Genomic DNA, 17,365 nt, shown 5'->3' on the forward strand with positions numbered 1-17,365 from the left:
TGATATAAAATCTTACATTCTGGCAATTTTAACAATTCAATCAGAGCGTTCTACATTTATATCAACTAACGGGATTAATTTTCTCTTTACCTTTCGTTTTAATACTTTGTTTTATCTTTAGAAGAATAGAAAAATTAAAATTCCTTTTATTTGTACAATGTTGTGCAAAGATGCACATTAGGTTGCCACCTTTTCAATTTTGGACTCGCGCTAAAGAAAGTCAAGGTATCTTATAAACGAATAAAAACTAATGCTAAAGACCATTGGTAAAAACAGTTCACTGCCAATAATATGCAATTTTTGTAATTTGAGAACGTGGCAATCCTGCGAACGCGAAAAATATATATTTTAAACCAATTAATTGTTAATTCTTCGACAGTATTTTTTTTCTCGAAGCATTCTCGCGAACGACTTGGAATATTTTATTAGTTTCCCAAGAAAGCGAGTAGATCGAAATGAAAGATCGATAGATGAAAAATCAGTAACATTTATTCGGAAATACGAATCATCGTGCATCGTTCACCGATTGCAATTTTCTCTCGTGATTCCTTCGCTGCGCGTATCCGTGCGAACGTTTTCATTGGCGAATTAACCGGAAGTACACAGCGCCGAAATGAGGTTAGGACGCGCACCCGTAGCTCGCTTTGCGCGGGTCTTTTAAATTCGTCGCGGTCCGAGAAGCGTACAAGCTTGTACAACTTACCTACGTATCGCGTGTTCGTTGTTTTTTTACTCCAGATTCGCTTGAGGCGTTGACACGCGACTAAGTATCACCGTGTATATTTATCTTGTTTACAGGCGTCACTGTTATTCAAAAGAAAGGCACTGTGACAGGCTGCGTACGTATGCGCGCGTTACACCACATATTCTGTGTATATATATATAAATATATACAATGCACATATATTTATATAAATATATACATATATATATAATAATATTATTATTATTGTTATTATTATTATTATTATTATTATCTACCTACCTACATCGATCTCATTATATTCAGCACTACACAGATCGCTTAAAATATTCAGCTTAACATACTCCAACTTTATATATCGCAGATAATCCAGCCCTGAGATTTATTACGTACCATACTTTTTCATTACGCCTATTACGTATCTATTACATGATATATATGCATGCGTTCTACTCTCACGAAAGTACCAAACCCATAACCGCCCCGCCCCCTGCCCCTTTATCTACCTGCCTCGGGACGATCGTTCTTTTTTTGCCGAATGATCTTCTTCTTTTCACTCTCCCCCCGCAACCCCAACCCCCAGCCCGGCCCGAAAGACAGTGCTCGAAAATCCAAAACAGTATCCACAGACAAAAAACAAAAAAAAAAAAGAAAAAAGACAAAAAAAAAGTGAATGAACAAACAGAGAAATATGTTCCCGCCTCGCTGCCGATACACGGCATTATTCCCCCCTCCCCCCGCGTTTGTAAAATCAATTTGTATCGTTTCCCGATTCGACCGTAGGCATTGGCTCCTCTCGCGCGAGCCAACGCGCACGCCGGCCCACCAATGGAGTACGCGGATCGTATTGGCAGCGAAGTGAGAATATTGGATCGCATTGAACCGTTGACCGCGGAAGCTGATTTGACAGACGGAATCGATTGTTCGCGCTAGCCGTCCGTGCCTTAGGATATACGTTGCACGACCAGAGAGAGAGAGGTTAGGTTCAGTTGAATTGATTATTCGATCTTTGTCCGGCACCCCTCCGGCGTTAGTTTTGTCGCGTGTACGCTTGTAGATGCATTCGATTGTTTTTCATCGCTCTCTCTCTCTCTCTCTCTCTCTCTCTCTCTTTCTTTATCTCGCGCGCGGATTTTTTTCTTTTTCAAATTTTACGACGCGGGAGTTTCGAATCAGCGTTCCGCGGTGCGACGGATCAACGATACGATCCAACTTCGAGAGGCCTCGATATATCTTTGATTTGTAACAGTCGTGTGGCGGTGATGCGAGGCCAAGTTGTGACCGAGCAAGGGATCGGAATAGTAGGCATCAGAGTATCCGTGGACAGGGACTCTCGCTTCGGATTCACGTTGACCAGAGCCGACGGATGGTAAGTAACATTTTCTTTCTCCTCTTTCGTTTTAAACGTATAGTATCGTTATAACTGAAATGAACGCCTCCGGGTGGAACTCAGTATTCAACGACGAGAACTTTTCGGAATGGTTATTTCACGGGACGGTTCATCGGGATTTCTTATCGTGTAGGTGACTCGTATTACTATCGTGTAGATGACACGTATTGATATAGTGTAGGTGACTCGTATTGATAAAGTGTAGGTGACTCGTATTGATATAGTGTTCGCATCGTGGAAATCTCTCAGAGGTATTCTTTAGAGCTATAGCATCTAAATGATGCAAAACTTGAGAGTCGTGTATTAAATAATTATCAAGTTGTCACTGAATCGTTGATTTGACGCAAATATAGATTTTTTTATTGTCTCGTTTAAAACTATTTGTCCGATACTGTATACACACTACTCAAAATAATTGAAGAATTGTCCACTCAAACGAGTTGATCGTTTGATAAAATATTCAATACTTCGTTGTGTAATAAACGTAACCTATTAAAGTTAGAAAAATAAAATTAACAATATTCAATCCTCAATTTATAGTGCGCAGAATAGTACATTCGATTACAGTTGTTATTCTGGAAACAGAAAGATTGATCGATCGACCGGACTGATTGGCTGGTTCTTTTTTACTCTATCTATACAGAGTGTTTTTAAATTGATGGGTACAAATAAACAGGAAAGGATTGATGAATCTGGGCATTGTTGTCAAATTGTAAAGTGAAAATGCCTGATGAAATTCATCACAGATATTCGATGCGTATATCGTTCATTTAAATACATTACCCTACTTAATATTGATAACATTTTGTAGAATTTTAGAACAGCCTAAAATAAAGAACAGGCCTACTCTTTCAGCTGCGATGACTCAAGTTCAAGGGATGAAATTACCCTCTGGAGTTTCACCCCATCTGATGTTATCTCGAAATCTATTACAGATGCAAGAAAGTTTTTTTACACAAGTGTTTTATGATCTTTGACGGAAAATAACATACAGCACGGACTAATAAAATTGAAAAAAAATGTATAAGAAATCATTCGGAATAAAAATAACACACTTCCTTGTTTTTTGCAAAAATATTGCTAACTTCGTTCACATGGTCGATAAAAATAATTTATTTCATAAATTTCGGGAAACATTTGTATGAAAATTGTCCTTGTATCATGAATATATTTCAAGATATCAGGGAGGTAAAACTTCGGAGGGTAATTTCATCCCTTAAGCTTGAATTACCGCAGTTATAAAGATGTACGTCTCCCTTATTTTCGGCTACTCCACTTATCTGCAAAATTTCATGGAAATGGTAAATATTCGTTGTAAGAAGATACAAATATGATGCAAATTAGTAACAGAAATGATTTACAGTTTAGAAACAATTAAAATTCGAACCTGTATTTATTAATATTGTTAACTAATTTAATTTATTTACAATTTATTATATAAAGTTTATTGAATTCGAGTTTAATTTCTTTCAAAACTCATTAACAAATAGTTCAAGTTCAAGAGCTCAAGTAATAAGTCAAAGGACCTTTAACGTGCGTTCTTCCAATTTGAGGTCCTCTATTCGCAATATGCAAAGAATTAAAGCTCCAAATTCGAATGTTAAATTTTACAATTGGTATACTCCCACGTGATTTTTCTCTGTTGCATAATTCAAACCAAAATCTTAATTCAAACGAAGTAACAATATTATTCTAAATTTTGATGCTCAAATTAAAAAAAATACCAGGTATATAAATTGCTTAAGCTTCTTAGACAATTCTGTAAAATTGTTTACTTCTTTATTCAAGTTTTACATACATTTACAAGTATTATTATTGCGAAATAAATTGCAAAAATTTAGGTTAACCTACCACTGGTTAATTCCACAATGAAAAGATCAATACAATCGGATGTACCCGAAGTGGTCCCGAACGAGGTGAACCGAAATAGCAAAATTTAAAATAAATCCTACGCGGGTTTCCACGTGTCTTATTTGTTCTAAAATCTGAAATCAGCGATGTATAAGCAAAATCCTTTTGCTTACACTCGGTACATTTGCGTGCTGCATTTGCCCCGAAATTTAGGTGTGTCCACATTGTACGAAAGCACTCCGTGCAACGTAACTCGCCATTTTACGAAGTATTTCGCTTCCCATTAAATCGTGAAAACACACCACCCAGACCGTGAAAGCGACTTCCATTTGCCGCTCGTAATCAGACAGTCGAAACGAAAAAGAACCGCGTGCACTCGATTCGCGCGGTTCGGGAGTTGGAACGGGTGAGGGGGGGTGAGGAAGAAATAGTAGAGTTGTCGGTGGAGGGAGGGATTCGTGGATCTCTCCGCGGACGCCGGGTGCACCGTATGCGTGACGTTAGTATTCGTACACGATGATGCGCGCACGAGCGTGTACGGCAGCTTGGACGTCCTTCGTAATAGGATCAAGGCTGCATTGTAACGAAGGGCGGGGAAGGAGACGACGGGAACACCTATATCAACCAGGTGTATAGTAATCCTGGCGAGGATAATCCTGAAACACGGAGCTGGAGGAGTTGGCCCTGTAAACCACATCAAAGCCCGAGCTAATGATGTCGAAAGCTTCCTAATTACTTCGTGCAAACCTGCGTGATTAGTCTGACCTCCGTTACCACCATCGCCTCGACCCTCCCCCCCAACCAACCCTCCGATCGCTGTCGAAATTTTACGGTAATACGGTGAACTACCAACGAGGAACCACCGTGTCCGCAAGAAGGTGGAAATCTCTGGCCAACTAGCTCCAACGACGATATGCCCATCTTCCAAGATGCGAGCAGGTTCCCCTAATTCTGGTGAATCCCGGAGTGTGCCGCACTCGACTCCTCTGTTTCGCTTTAACGAATATCCGTGCCCGAGACATAAATTAACAGTTATTGCCGCGTACCGTGGTGGCGATCGACACAACGAAACGCGAATGTTTGTCGGTGCTTGATCGCGAGTAACCCTTGTTGCGCGGCTTAGTGTTAAGTCCTACCCGCGCGAAATCGGACTACTCCCATCGGGCATTCCCCGGCCATTTTCGAGTCGGACTTCAGAATCGGATTTACGATACGCGAAAGTTGACGGTAACAACGAATGGTAGACCACGTGACGTGAACGATCGAGAGAGATGCATCTTTCGGGGCGAAGGAAGCTGATGTTTGAAAATATTTACAAATTGTACGAAACGTCCATTACGAATTTTTCGAACACGTATTAAAAGTTAACGTTTCGATCAGACTGTGGAAGAAGTACCATTTTAGGGGAATTTTTTAGTAATAAGTAGAGCGGAATTATTTAATGATTAGAATTGAACGAAGTTAGAATTTTTAAATACTACGTAAATTTTATTATCGTTTTACTTATAGATTTGTGAAAATATTGATTTGTTCAAGAACGGCAAACTTATTACGGCAAATTAAACTTTTCCGAAAAGAAGCGAAAAGAAAATTGTCTCTGAAAATAATTTACAACGCACCTGATACGAGCATTTAGAATTCGTGCAAAAAAATCTGTCAATAGCGTTTGTGCAAAATGAACATTGTACCTTTAACATCGGGACAACCGGAAGCGGAAACTGTCTTCGATGTTGCGACAAATATTTTATTTTCTCCCCCCGTCCCCCTCAATAGCCCGAAACTACCCCTTTGATTCGGTCACGATTGAGGCGAACCAACGCGTATCTCTTATCGATCGGACACCCAGAACGCAATACCGGAAGCGGTATAGTTTGAAATGCATTTACCTACTTCGATCAGGTTTGACGTGCTGGTCAACGGCGGCGGTGCAGTGACGCTTCAGTTCCAGCGTAGCCCCTTCAAACCCCTTACGAGGACCGTGTTCGTGCCATGGAATCAAATGGTGCTTCTATCTCCCGTGGTGATGACCCTTAACATGGAAGGCGAGTCCCATAAATCCAACCAACCCCCTAGTCCAGCTGTCGGTAAGTATTAAACCCTGTATTAACTTCTTATTTTCGTATTTTTCTTTTCACGTTATGTCGTGTTAAGCAAACACGCGAGTGTCCGTCAACGCCACGGACCAGCAAGAATAAGTAAATCCGAGACACTTTGCGTCATTCGAGATTCGAATCGAAATCAAGTCGCGCGTAATATGTTTACCGTATCGTTCTTGCGTTTCTTGTTATCGTTTGGTTTGTCACGTTTGGATATAATCGCTGTGTTACTATTCTCATCGTCAACCTAGAGCGCAACCGGAGTCGTCCAAGATACCCCTCAACGTGTGTGCCGTCTTTGTTCCGTCCTTAAGTGTTTTATGTTTTTAAGTTCCTTACCATTTACGGCGTACAATATAATAGGCTTCCCAGGGATATCGATGGGACTCTTTAGCGAGCACGGTCCGTGCCTGGAGCACGATCACGAGCTGCTACGCCCTATCATCGTCAGCACTTGGATGCCTGAAAAAGTGGGCGGTCTGCCTGGCAAGAGTTTGGTGTTCGCCGAAAGTCAGGTAAACAGAACCGACGTAGCTTGGTAGCAGCTTGCCTCTCGAACTTCGTGTCCTTCGTGTCCCGGCTCAAAGCGGACTCCTCCTTGGGACAATTTAAAATTCAAATTGTCCCGGTGGTGGCTCTCCCAGGACCGCGTAAACAACATCGAATTCTCGAGCGAACGCTTCACCGACCCCTCTTTCTTGCAGATCGTGCAGGAGAGCATCGCGATTCCGGGCTCGAATCTACACTTGATGTACCAGAGCAGCCAAGCCGCGGGCTACTTGTCCACGGTGAGGATGCAACTGACCGGCCCCTTCATTCCGAAATCGCTGACGCACGTGCACGTACACGTGGAGATCGAGGGCTCCCTTCACGCGAAAACCTACGAGGCGGACCCGAACTTGACGCACACCTTCGCTTGGAATAAACGGAACGTTTACAAGCAGAAGGTGTACGGTGTGGCCCAGGCGAGAATCTCGATCGGCTATCAACACTCCACTTGCCCATCCGTAATATGGGAGACGCAGACGGCCACCTTGCAAGGATTCGACGTGGACATCTCGGATATCGGTGGCTGGGGACTCGATATACACCATCACTACAACTTCCACGAGGGTATCCTCCAGAAAGGTGACGGCACCACCCTCCACTTCAAGCAGTATCCCCGTACCGTGAAGGTGGTGATGGGCACTGGACTGCAGAGAAGCTTGGTCTGCCAGGATTGCAACGGTCTAGCCAAGGACGCCAGGCTCTTGACTCCGGTTGCCCTCACGAGCGGTCCAGACGGCAGCATTTACGTGGGCGATTTCAATCTTGTCCGTAGAATCACACCGGAAGGAAACGTCTACACCGTTCTGATCTTAAGGTAAGCGTCAAAGTTTCCAACGCTTTGGTCAAGCGGACCCAGAAGCTAGGAACGATGAAGTGGAGTACCCCTCGAAGGTGTCGGATTGAACAGTTCCTCGAATTTGCATTTCCAGTGCGACGCAGGTGGCTTATCAGTACTACCTATGCGTCTCGCCGGCCGATGGCCACCTCTACATCAGCGATCCCGAGAGACATCAGATATTGAAGGCGCTGACACTGGAAGTCGTTCAGAATCCTAGCATCAACATAGAGCCCGTTGTAGGAAGCGGTGAAAGATGCATTCCTGGCGACGAGAGTCATTGCGGTGACGAGGGACCAGCCATACGTGCTAAACTAGCTCATCCGAAAGGTAAAGGAATTTATCAAACTCTAAGTTGTAGTACGGTAAATAACTCGGAGTCATTTGTGTACTCTAGAATACGATACGAGTACGTGTCAATTGTTAGCAAACGAATAACCACTGTGGCTCGTTGCGACTACCTTATACATCGCAGATTTGAATACCCCAAGCCTTGTTCCTAATAATTACGAAACACTTGTGATTAAGAATTTGAGGTGTACAGTCTTAACGAGCTTCGTAACACTTTCGATCGATATTTTCATTTCAGTATTGACTCCCTACGTTAAACTCCACTGACCCTTCGACGGATTAATGATCCAATAAATACACTCTATCCACTTTGCGTTGTACAGGAATCGCGATCGCTGCCGACAAGACCATGTACATCGCCGATGGGAGGAACATTCGGGCAGTCGATCCTCATGGTATCATTCACACTTTGGTGGGCCATCACGGACATCATAATCATTGGTCACCGGCGCCGTGCGTCGGTGCTATACCCGCTCATCAAGCCCAACTGCAATGGCCAACCGGATTGACTCTAAGCCCCCTGGATGGTTCTCTGCACTTTATCGACGACAGGCTAGTACTGAAGCTTACCAGTGATCTAAAAGTGCGGGTTGTAGCTGGTACGCCCCTCCACTGTACCAGCAACACCAACGGTAACGGGAACAGCAACGATGGGGAACTCGCCAAGGTAAACTCATCGACCACCACGAATCTTAAGAAGTCGGACGAGGTGCTCGGTTCCGTGTTGGCCGTTGGCTTCAGTCCAACCGGCGAACTCTACATAGCGGAGAGCGACTCGCACAGGGTGAACTCGATCAGAATCGTGGACAGCTCTGGCAAGATGTCGCACTTCGCGGGACAACAACAGGAACGATTGCGCGGGCAATGCGAGTGCAACAACACGACACCCAGTACCAAAGATCTGGACAGTTGCGCGTGTACGGACGACACCAGCAGCACGGAGACCCTGTTGTCATCTAACGCCAAATTCACCGCCATATCTGCCCTGGCGATTTCACCCGATGGCGTCCTGCACGTGGCGGATCAAGGTAGTCTGCACATCCTCGCGTTGCAACCCTATCTTCCAAATCACGACGAAAGTGGCGAGTTCCACATACCGTTCCCACCGACCAACGAGGTGTACGTGTTCAATCGATACGGTCAACACATCTCCACGAAGGATTTGACGTCCGGAAAGACCCGTTACTCGTTCCTGTACAGCAAGAATACAAGCTTCGGTAAACTGTCGACAGTGACCGACAGCGCCGGAAATAAAATTCAATTCTTGAGGGATTACAGCAGCGTCGTCAGCTCCATCGAGAACACGCAGGACCACAAATCTGAGCTCAAGATATCCGCGGTTGGATTCCTGGAGAAACTATCCGAGAGGGGTAGAGCAGAGATTGCTCTTGGATACGATGGTTCGACCGGCTTGCTCACCAGTCGATCCGGGGTAAGTAGAAGAGACGAGTATTCGAGACGAGTAGTGATTTCTTGGTGTTCCAGTTACGTGACACGGATGTTGCTTGATTTGTTCCAGGGTGGTGAAACGTACATATATAATTACGACAGTCTGGGACGCGTAACCGATGTGATACTACCTACCGGCGAAAAACTGAAGCTCTCCTCGGACTTATCCAACGACGAAGGCTTGTCGGTGAAGGTATCGGCTCCCCTTCAGGCTTTATCGAAAGGTGACAACCAGAGAAACGTCGAATTTCAAATGAAGAACGAAAGGTCGAAGATGCTAAAAATTACCGATGGTGAGTTTAGAATTCTTTCGATAAAATTGCCGACTATGTTAATAGTTAAGCTAACAAATTGTTTTATCACATTCAGGCACAAAGATCAAGCAAGCTATTGCGTTCACGAACAGCAGCCTGGAAGTTCTCCTACCCGGTGGTGGTAGGGTGCTAAGCGCAGCCACTACAAAACACCCATTGCTGGAAGCTGCGTTACCAGTGGAAGCTGAAATGTTGCCTATGTGGAGCTACCAGTTGATGTCTTTGGGAGAATTAACGAACACCATGACTACCACTTACAGCTTGGTCGGTGACGTTAGTCACTTCCAGCAGACTCTCAACAGAGAGATCTGGGTGAACGACACCCGAGTGATCGGTGTGGAATTCGAGCAGGCGTTCAGTCGCGAAACCTTCTACGACAAGACGAGGAATCCACTTCTGACGGTCACTTTCGATCCAGCTGGCCTGCCTCTGACCTGGCAACCGCACGAGCAAGGTCACAATCTCAGCATAACGTACGACAGGTTCAATCGCATAGAGAGCTGGAAATGGGGCGGATCCGACGAAACATACGGCTACGACCGTCACGGACAACTGGCCGAGGTGACGAACAGCCAGGATGGTACGAAACGGTACACGTACAACGACTTCAACATGCTCTCGAAGATCACTCTGGCCAGTGACAGACACTTCTCACTGCAATACGACGACGACGGTGGACTGCGTCACATCATTCTTCCATCAGGAACGAAACATTCGTTCTCGTGTCAAGCTTCCCTCGGTTTCCTTCGAGTGACGTACACACCACCGGGTAGCACCAGGGCGTACTTGCAACACTACAGTCACGATGGAAACCTCCTGCAAACCGTATTTCCAGGCGACGGAGCTCGTATCGTCTACAGGTATCACACGTCTGGACAGCTAGCCGAAGTCGTGCACGGTGATGGTAAGAGCGAGATCAGATACACCGAGAGCGGTTTACCCTCCGAAGTGATACACTCGGAACGAGACGTCGAGTACAAATGGGATTATCAGTACAGCGCTGGTCTGTTGATAGAGGAGCGCATTGACTTCGGTGCCAAGACTGGCCTCAGCAATGCCAAGTTCACGTTCGACTATGACTCGAACTTCAGATTGGTGAACGTACAGGGTAGAATAGGTGGTCAGACTCTGCCCGCTCATACCATGGCGTACAGCCCTAGAACAGGTATGCTCGAACAAATAGGTCAGTTTAAAGTGACCAGACCCCAGTCCAACGAAACCACCGTGTTCGACGGTACGGCACTGTTCTCTCGAATGACCGACAACAGATTCTTGGAAACGCAAGTGACGCTTACGATACATCAGCTGGAGGTGTTCAGGATGGAGTTTGCCCGCGATTCTCGTGGTCGTATCAATCAGACCAGAACCTACACGCGTAACGTCGCTGCTAATACGTACACCAATGTGAAGAATTACACTCGTGACTGTGACGGTCAATTAATCGACGTTGAGGCCCAAGAACCATGGGGATTCAAGTACGACGCCAATGGGAATATATTGTCGCTCACCTACCGGGGCAACATGATACCCATGGAGTACAACAGTATGGACAGAATCGTGAAATTCGGTGAAGGTCTTTACAAGTACGATAACAGGGGCTTGGTAGTTCAGAACGCCGGTGAGGAAAGGTTCAACTACAACGCGAAAGGTCTCCTCGTTCGCGCTACCAAACGCGGTAGATTCGACGTTCGCTATTATTACGATCACCTTGATCGTCTCGCCACCAGAAAGGACAATTACGGAAACGTTACGCAGTTCTTTTACAACAATCAGAAACGTCCCCACGAAGTGAGCCAGATATACAGTCCACGTGACGGCAAGCTGATGTCGTTGGTGTACGACGACAGGGGACACCTCATCTACGCACAAGTCTACAGGCACAAATATTATATCGCCACCGATCAGTGTGGCACTCCAATCATGATCTTCAGCCAGTACGGTGAAGGCATCAGGGAAATCATGCGATCGCCCTATGGACATATCGTTTACGATTCGAATCCGTATTTGTATCTACCCGTTGACTTTTGCGGGGGACTTTTGGATCAGGTGAGATAGGAATTGTTAGGGCTAACGTTGGCGGTTTGCAACCTCGATGTCTAACTCTTCACCGAATTTTTAGGTAACTTCGTTGGTGCACATGCCAAATGGTAAAGTGTACGATCCACTGATAGGTCAGTGGATGTCTCCTTTGTGGGAGAACGTCCTAGACAGGGTGGATACCCCGACGCATCTACATCTATATAGATTTAACGGAAACGATCCTATTGATGTTCGGCACACAGACCGATCGAATCAACCAACAGGTATGTTGCACTCATGACACCATTAGCGTACCCATTTAGGTTACCCATTTAGGGTATGTTAATTCCAACATACAATCGTTATTATTGTCACGCACTTGACGAGTATTTATCTTTCAGACCACATATCATGGATGTCGCATCTAGGATACGACCTGAAAAGCCTCGCACCGCAATTGTTCCCCGACAAGCTACCGGACAGTCTGATACTACCTGCTCTTGGTCCGGGTACCTCCATCTTCGGTAAAAAGAAGAGAACCAGGAACCTGGGCGTTCAATCCGGCTTCCTCGCTCATATCGCACAAAGACATTCCGGCGACGCGGTCAGTTTATCCGCGCCCCCACGTTCCGCATTGAAGAAGGACACCAGCGAGCTGATACCCAGTCGGTTGGGTGCCGCGTCCGATCCTCCGTTCGGGAAAGGAATCCTCGTGTCGAGAACGGCGGAAGGACAGGCAGTCGTGTCCAGCGTACCGACAGCGAACGCCATCTACGGTGACGTGTTCACGTCGGTGTTCAACCGTTCCTACTTCCTGCCGTTCACGTTCGTGGTCCACAGCGCTCAGCAGGACGCGTTCTACTTCGTGAAGGAGGAGACGTGGCGCGCCAGTGAAGATCGTGGACAGCTGAAACGTCTCGGTGGTCAGGTGAACACAACGTTCCACGAGAACGAGAACGGTAGCGGGAGCAGCTCGCTGATAGACGTGAAGATCCACGGAGCCAGCTACGTGGTGAACCTGCGTTACGGTACCACCGCCGAGAAAGAGAAACAAAGACTGCTCCATCACGCCAAGGCGACCGCCATTCGCAAGGCCTGGCACAGGGAACGCGAAGCTCTGAAGGCCAACACGCCCACGACGATCGAGTGGATGGTGGCCGAGCAGGACGAGATACTCAAGTCCGGTCTGGCGGCCAACTACGAGGGCGAGTACATACACGACGCCCAGCTGTATCCCGAACTGGCGGAGGACCCGTACAACATCCGATTCGTAAAGAAGGCGGTCGATCCATCCAGTAAGAAACGACGCAGAAGGAGAGGCGCGCCCACCTGCAAACTCTGGTGGCTGGACAAAATGTGCTAGATCGGACGGTGATCGACCTTAGCGAGTGTCCTCGTCCCCCGTGCCAGGGGGAAACAGTCCAAAAATCGTAAGCAACAGGAATTTTCGAACGTGGCGTGAGAGAGAATCCAAACGAAGGATGGATGAGAAAGGATCGGCAGCCGCTATGCGCGCAGCGTTCGTATGCACACGTAAACGTACTGAACACTATCAAAAAAGTTTTATACCAAAGTCTATTTGTGTATTTCGAAGATGCCAAAAACATTAAGGTTAATATGATTATATTGTACCGTGATAGGGTGTAGTGTGTAAGGGTTCGAAGCACGCGGCGGCGCGGGATACGAGGAGGTTTGTTCACCGGCGCGGATATCACGTGACGATATCTCACGTCGGTCTACCGGAGAAGGACGCGAAACGTTCCGAGACGATGCCCCTCACCCGTTCCGTAATGGGAATCGAGGTTACGGGGCTACGATGGAGAGTCCAGATACTCGATGTTCCTCGTCGCTAGGGGTGGAGTTCCAACCTCCTGAACGACAGACGCTCAGCCGAACCGTGGAGTTTTAGACCTGCGCGACGAATTCGCGGCGAGAAGAGCACGGAACGTGATCGCGAAACGGTGGTTTACGATTCGCGACGTATACGCCCGATCGATCCGAGAAACCGACCCACGAACATGGAACGACGCGAGCTGACGAACCGGGAGCACGGCCATTCGTCGTTGAGGCGAATCGAGTGAGAGAAACTAGTCAATATATAGCTTTACATTGACATAGAAACATTTTCCAATAGGATAAGAACGACGTGGGAAAGTGACACGAGCCAGCCGCGATCGTCGATGTACAACGCGAGAAACTGTGAGCGCAACCCGATCGGGTCTACTCGCCTGTTCACCGTTTAACCGCGCGATATCTTAGCCGTACTTAGATAACCGAACAGGAGGATCGACGATTCGATTCTTCTAGAAAAGGAGAAGAAGAAGAAGAAGAAGAAAACGAGAAACGAAAGAGATACGATGGGTAGGCTAAACAAGGATCGCAAGTGGATGTGGACGTGGACGTATCTCAACAATGAATGGCCCCGTGGATACAGCAGAAGAGGATCGAGAAGGTCCTTCTTTTGTGGTCAGCGCGAGAAACGAAACGGAAGAGGATCGTGTTCAGGCGCGCTTCGAATCGATGCATCCCGAATTTAGGCGATCGAAGGCGGGGAGATGTTAAAGGTGTACTATAAAGTGGTGCTTTCTCGTGCGATGAGAATCGGTGCGACAGTAAACGAGGGTGAATAGTTAGAGGACATCGGAACATACTAAATAGCGTGGCTAAGGTATTTTTAACTGATGGATGTGTCCTAAAAAACCCCCCACTCCCCCTTTAGCGCTAGCGTCCACCACTTCCTCGAGGATTTCTATGTCGCGTCGCGTACGAATTATTCGAAAGGGAGGCTTCATCGTTGCCCGAAACGGAGGACCATTTATTTGGTAGACGATAATGGCCCTCCCGCGAATCGACGACAGTGACAGGGGCAGAAGGAAGCGTCGGGCGTGCGAGCCAATGTTTGTCTGTTTATGTAAGCCACGCGAACGTGGACAAACTCATTATCGGTAAATAATACGTATACACAATATGCATATTCGTGCTTGCTGGATATGAATAACGAACGTTAACTATCGTTTCTTCACCGAGTAACTAAGTGTGTATATCTAAATTAACGCTGATCAGTACCGATCGTTTCGCTGTGTACTGAACGCCATATACGTCTCTACGTGCATAAGATATTATTTAGCACCACCCCTTGCTGGCCCCTCCCACTTTTTCCAATCGACCCTTCCGGTCGGTACGCTCGCGTGCGGTGAACGCCTTGAGCGCGTCGGACGAGTACGCTTGACGAACGGGACTCGGGCTTCTCCGCACGAAGCTCGACGCCGAAAGGGTTCAAACGTGTTATCGAACCTTCTCCGTATTCACTGCCCTCTACCATATCCTATTCTTATCCACCCCCAACCCTCACCCCCTCACCGGAGCCACCCGACTCCCTCGTTTCCTTTTCTTTCGATAATTCCCTTCGATTGCCTCGACGCGTTACTTTCCCGCGTTTTTCTCGAACGTTCATATAACTCGCCATATTGAATACTTTACGACGGCTTTAGGCGGCGCCGTTTACGGGATAGATAGTTGCCACCACAACGACATTCGCTGTCCGGATAGATGAGAAAACTTACAAAATGAAAAAAAGATAACCTATACGCTGAGTGTATAAACAGAACAGAAGAAAAAAAAATGAAGTATATATATATAGAAAGAGAGAAAGTCGGAGAGAAAAAGAGAGTTATATAGGAAAGCTTCGTAATGTATTTTTGACTCGAAACTAGAGTGTTTAGAGCTACGACGGTAACACCAATATTCTTCAAACTCTGCGGTCCAAGCGAGCTCTCGTCAGTAACGCTCGTGCCCTATCGAGGTCGAAGGCGGTCCTTTCGTTGTTTCTTATTTTCATTCTTTCTTTTTTTTTCTTTTTTTTTGTTCTCTCAAATATATATATATATATATATATATATCTGTACACTGCGTCGAGTACACCCGTGTTTTTCAAAACGTGACCGTTCTTTCGCGTTCTCTCCCCTCTCTAAATTAACGCTGCCAACACGAATTTCGACGAAAGAACGGCGCATCGCGCGACGAAACGGACCTCAAGTATCTTTGGTGATCGAGCCACACCTTTCGACTCGTGGCCCTCTAAACACTCACACTACCCGCTCCCGCCCACCCACCTACCCCCCACTCCGCCACAACCCCGCCCACCGTGCCCCTCCCCCGTCTCTACAGTCACAATTTATTCGTATCTGTAACCGTATATAATTACCATTGAATCGGCAATGGCGTTCAAAGAATCGACTATTTTTTAAAACGAGAAGTAAAAAGTATCGAGTGTCAAATTATTGAGAAGAGAGAGAGAGAGAGAGAGAGAGAGAGAGAGAGAGAGAGAAAGATAGAGAGGTTAGGTCGGCGTGACCTAAGGTGGATTCTCAAACGTGCAGGGTCGCGAGAAAACGGTTTCGCAGCATGTTCTTCGCGTGCGTTCCGAACCCGTGCCAGGAAAACGGGAACAGCCGAAGGAGCAGCAAAAACGACGAGTGGATTCGCTCTCTAACTTCCGTGAAGTTTCGTCTCGTTTCGCGGGAAGAAGAAAAATGAAGAAGAAGAAGAAGAGAAAGAAAAAGCAGAGGAAAGAACGGAGAAAGTGGAACTGTTTTTTCCCCGTACGATGTTTTCTCGACCGCAGGGGAGACGCGATTAATATATAAATATGAATATAAATATGAATATAGATATGAATATATATATATATATATATATATATATATATATATGCATATAAATACATAAGTATAAATACTTCTGGAATTAACGGGGTAGAAATTGCTCGAAGAGAGCAAACCGATTATTAATTACGATTAACTACGATTGTATCGATTACTGCTACGACTACACGGGGATCGTATACGCGAAATGTGAAATTACGAGATCTATGGCCGGGAAGCTAGCTGAATCCGTCGGACCACGTGGTGTACGGTACACACAGATTCTCGCGAAGCGAACCTCGCCCTCGGAGGGGGGGACGAGTCGAGATAAGGAACGGCACAGAAGTTCGAGCACACGGGAGAGAGAGTGATATATATGATGAAAAACGAACAAAAGAAAAAAGAAAAAAAAATTGAAGAAAAAATAATTGAGTGTGAGAGAGAGAGTGAGAAAGAAAGAAAGAAAGATAGAGAGAGAGTGAGAAAGAGAGCGAGAGAAAACGAAAGAGAGATTGAGAGCGACAGAGAGAAAGGAGAACGAATGAATGCAGAAGAGTCACAAGTCATGCTGCAGCTACTACGACCACTACCCCTTAAGTAGATTAACGCTACTTTGCCGCTGATCTAATTGTTTACCGTCACGTGTTGCTGTAAACCTAAACTAACGATACGATATATTTTATTTATATAATCTAATCGACTGTATTTATTGTAAATAGTCACGATGTTTGCTATGATATAATATATCTGTAATTGGATGGAACCTGCCTGAGACTGCGCCCAAGCCCTGTCCTCTATGATTGTGTCTCACTGTACACACGATTAACACACGACGGACATACACAAACACACACGCGCGCGCGTACGTGGACACGCAGTATATTTATATGTATATACATATATACATATACATATGTATGTATATATACATATATATGTACGTATATGTATATGTATACAAGGTAACGAAGCGATGGGAACGATTCCAAGAATTGATTACCTACAATTTGTGGACGAGAACAAAAAGGTGCGAGCACAGGTACCCAGCTTATCTGAGCGACGATGGGAGAGATAAAGACAGATCTGTAACGCGTTCGACGAGCTATTTACGATGTCAATATTTCGTCTCGTATCGAACGACAATTGGAAGCCCCAAACTTAACCC

At 45.9% G+C, this 17,365-nt stretch overlaps 1 protein-coding gene across 11 annotated transcripts in view; it reads left to right on the forward strand.

Annotated features, from left to right (window-relative positions):
• The window catches only part of Ten-a (Teneurin-a transmembrane protein), a 990,045-nt gene extending 973,082 nt beyond the window's left edge, over positions 1-16,963 (forward strand). For 10 of the 11 annotated variants that reach the window (XM_076323558.1, XM_076323557.1, XM_076323562.1 and 7 more), the window contains 10 exons: positions 1,953-2,072; positions 5,844-6,028; positions 6,404-6,555; positions 6,745-7,403; positions 7,519-7,754; positions 8,099-9,207; positions 9,295-9,517; positions 9,594-11,584; positions 11,658-11,841; positions 11,959-16,963. In XM_076323558.1, the coding sequence (XP_076179673.1) occupies positions 1,953-2,072; positions 5,844-6,028; positions 6,404-6,555; positions 6,745-7,403; positions 7,519-7,754; positions 8,099-9,207; positions 9,295-9,517; positions 9,594-11,584; positions 11,658-11,841; positions 11,959-12,920 (5,821 nt within the window). In that variant the 3' untranslated portion in view covers positions 12,921-16,963. The remainder of the gene's footprint in view (positions 1-1,952; positions 2,073-5,843; positions 6,029-6,403; positions 6,556-6,744; positions 7,404-7,518; positions 7,755-8,098; positions 9,208-9,294; positions 9,518-9,593; positions 11,585-11,657; positions 11,842-11,958) is intronic. The other variant, XM_076323560.1, reaches the window with a different exon arrangement.
• Positions 16,964-17,365: the final 402 nt, after the last annotated feature.

Source organism: Ptiloglossa arizonensis, chromosome 11, assembly GCF_051014685.1.
Source record: "Ptiloglossa arizonensis isolate GNS036 chromosome 11, iyPtiAriz1_principal, whole genome shotgun sequence".
NCBI classification, from domain to species: domain Eukaryota; kingdom Metazoa; phylum Arthropoda; class Insecta; order Hymenoptera; family Colletidae; genus Ptiloglossa; species Ptiloglossa arizonensis.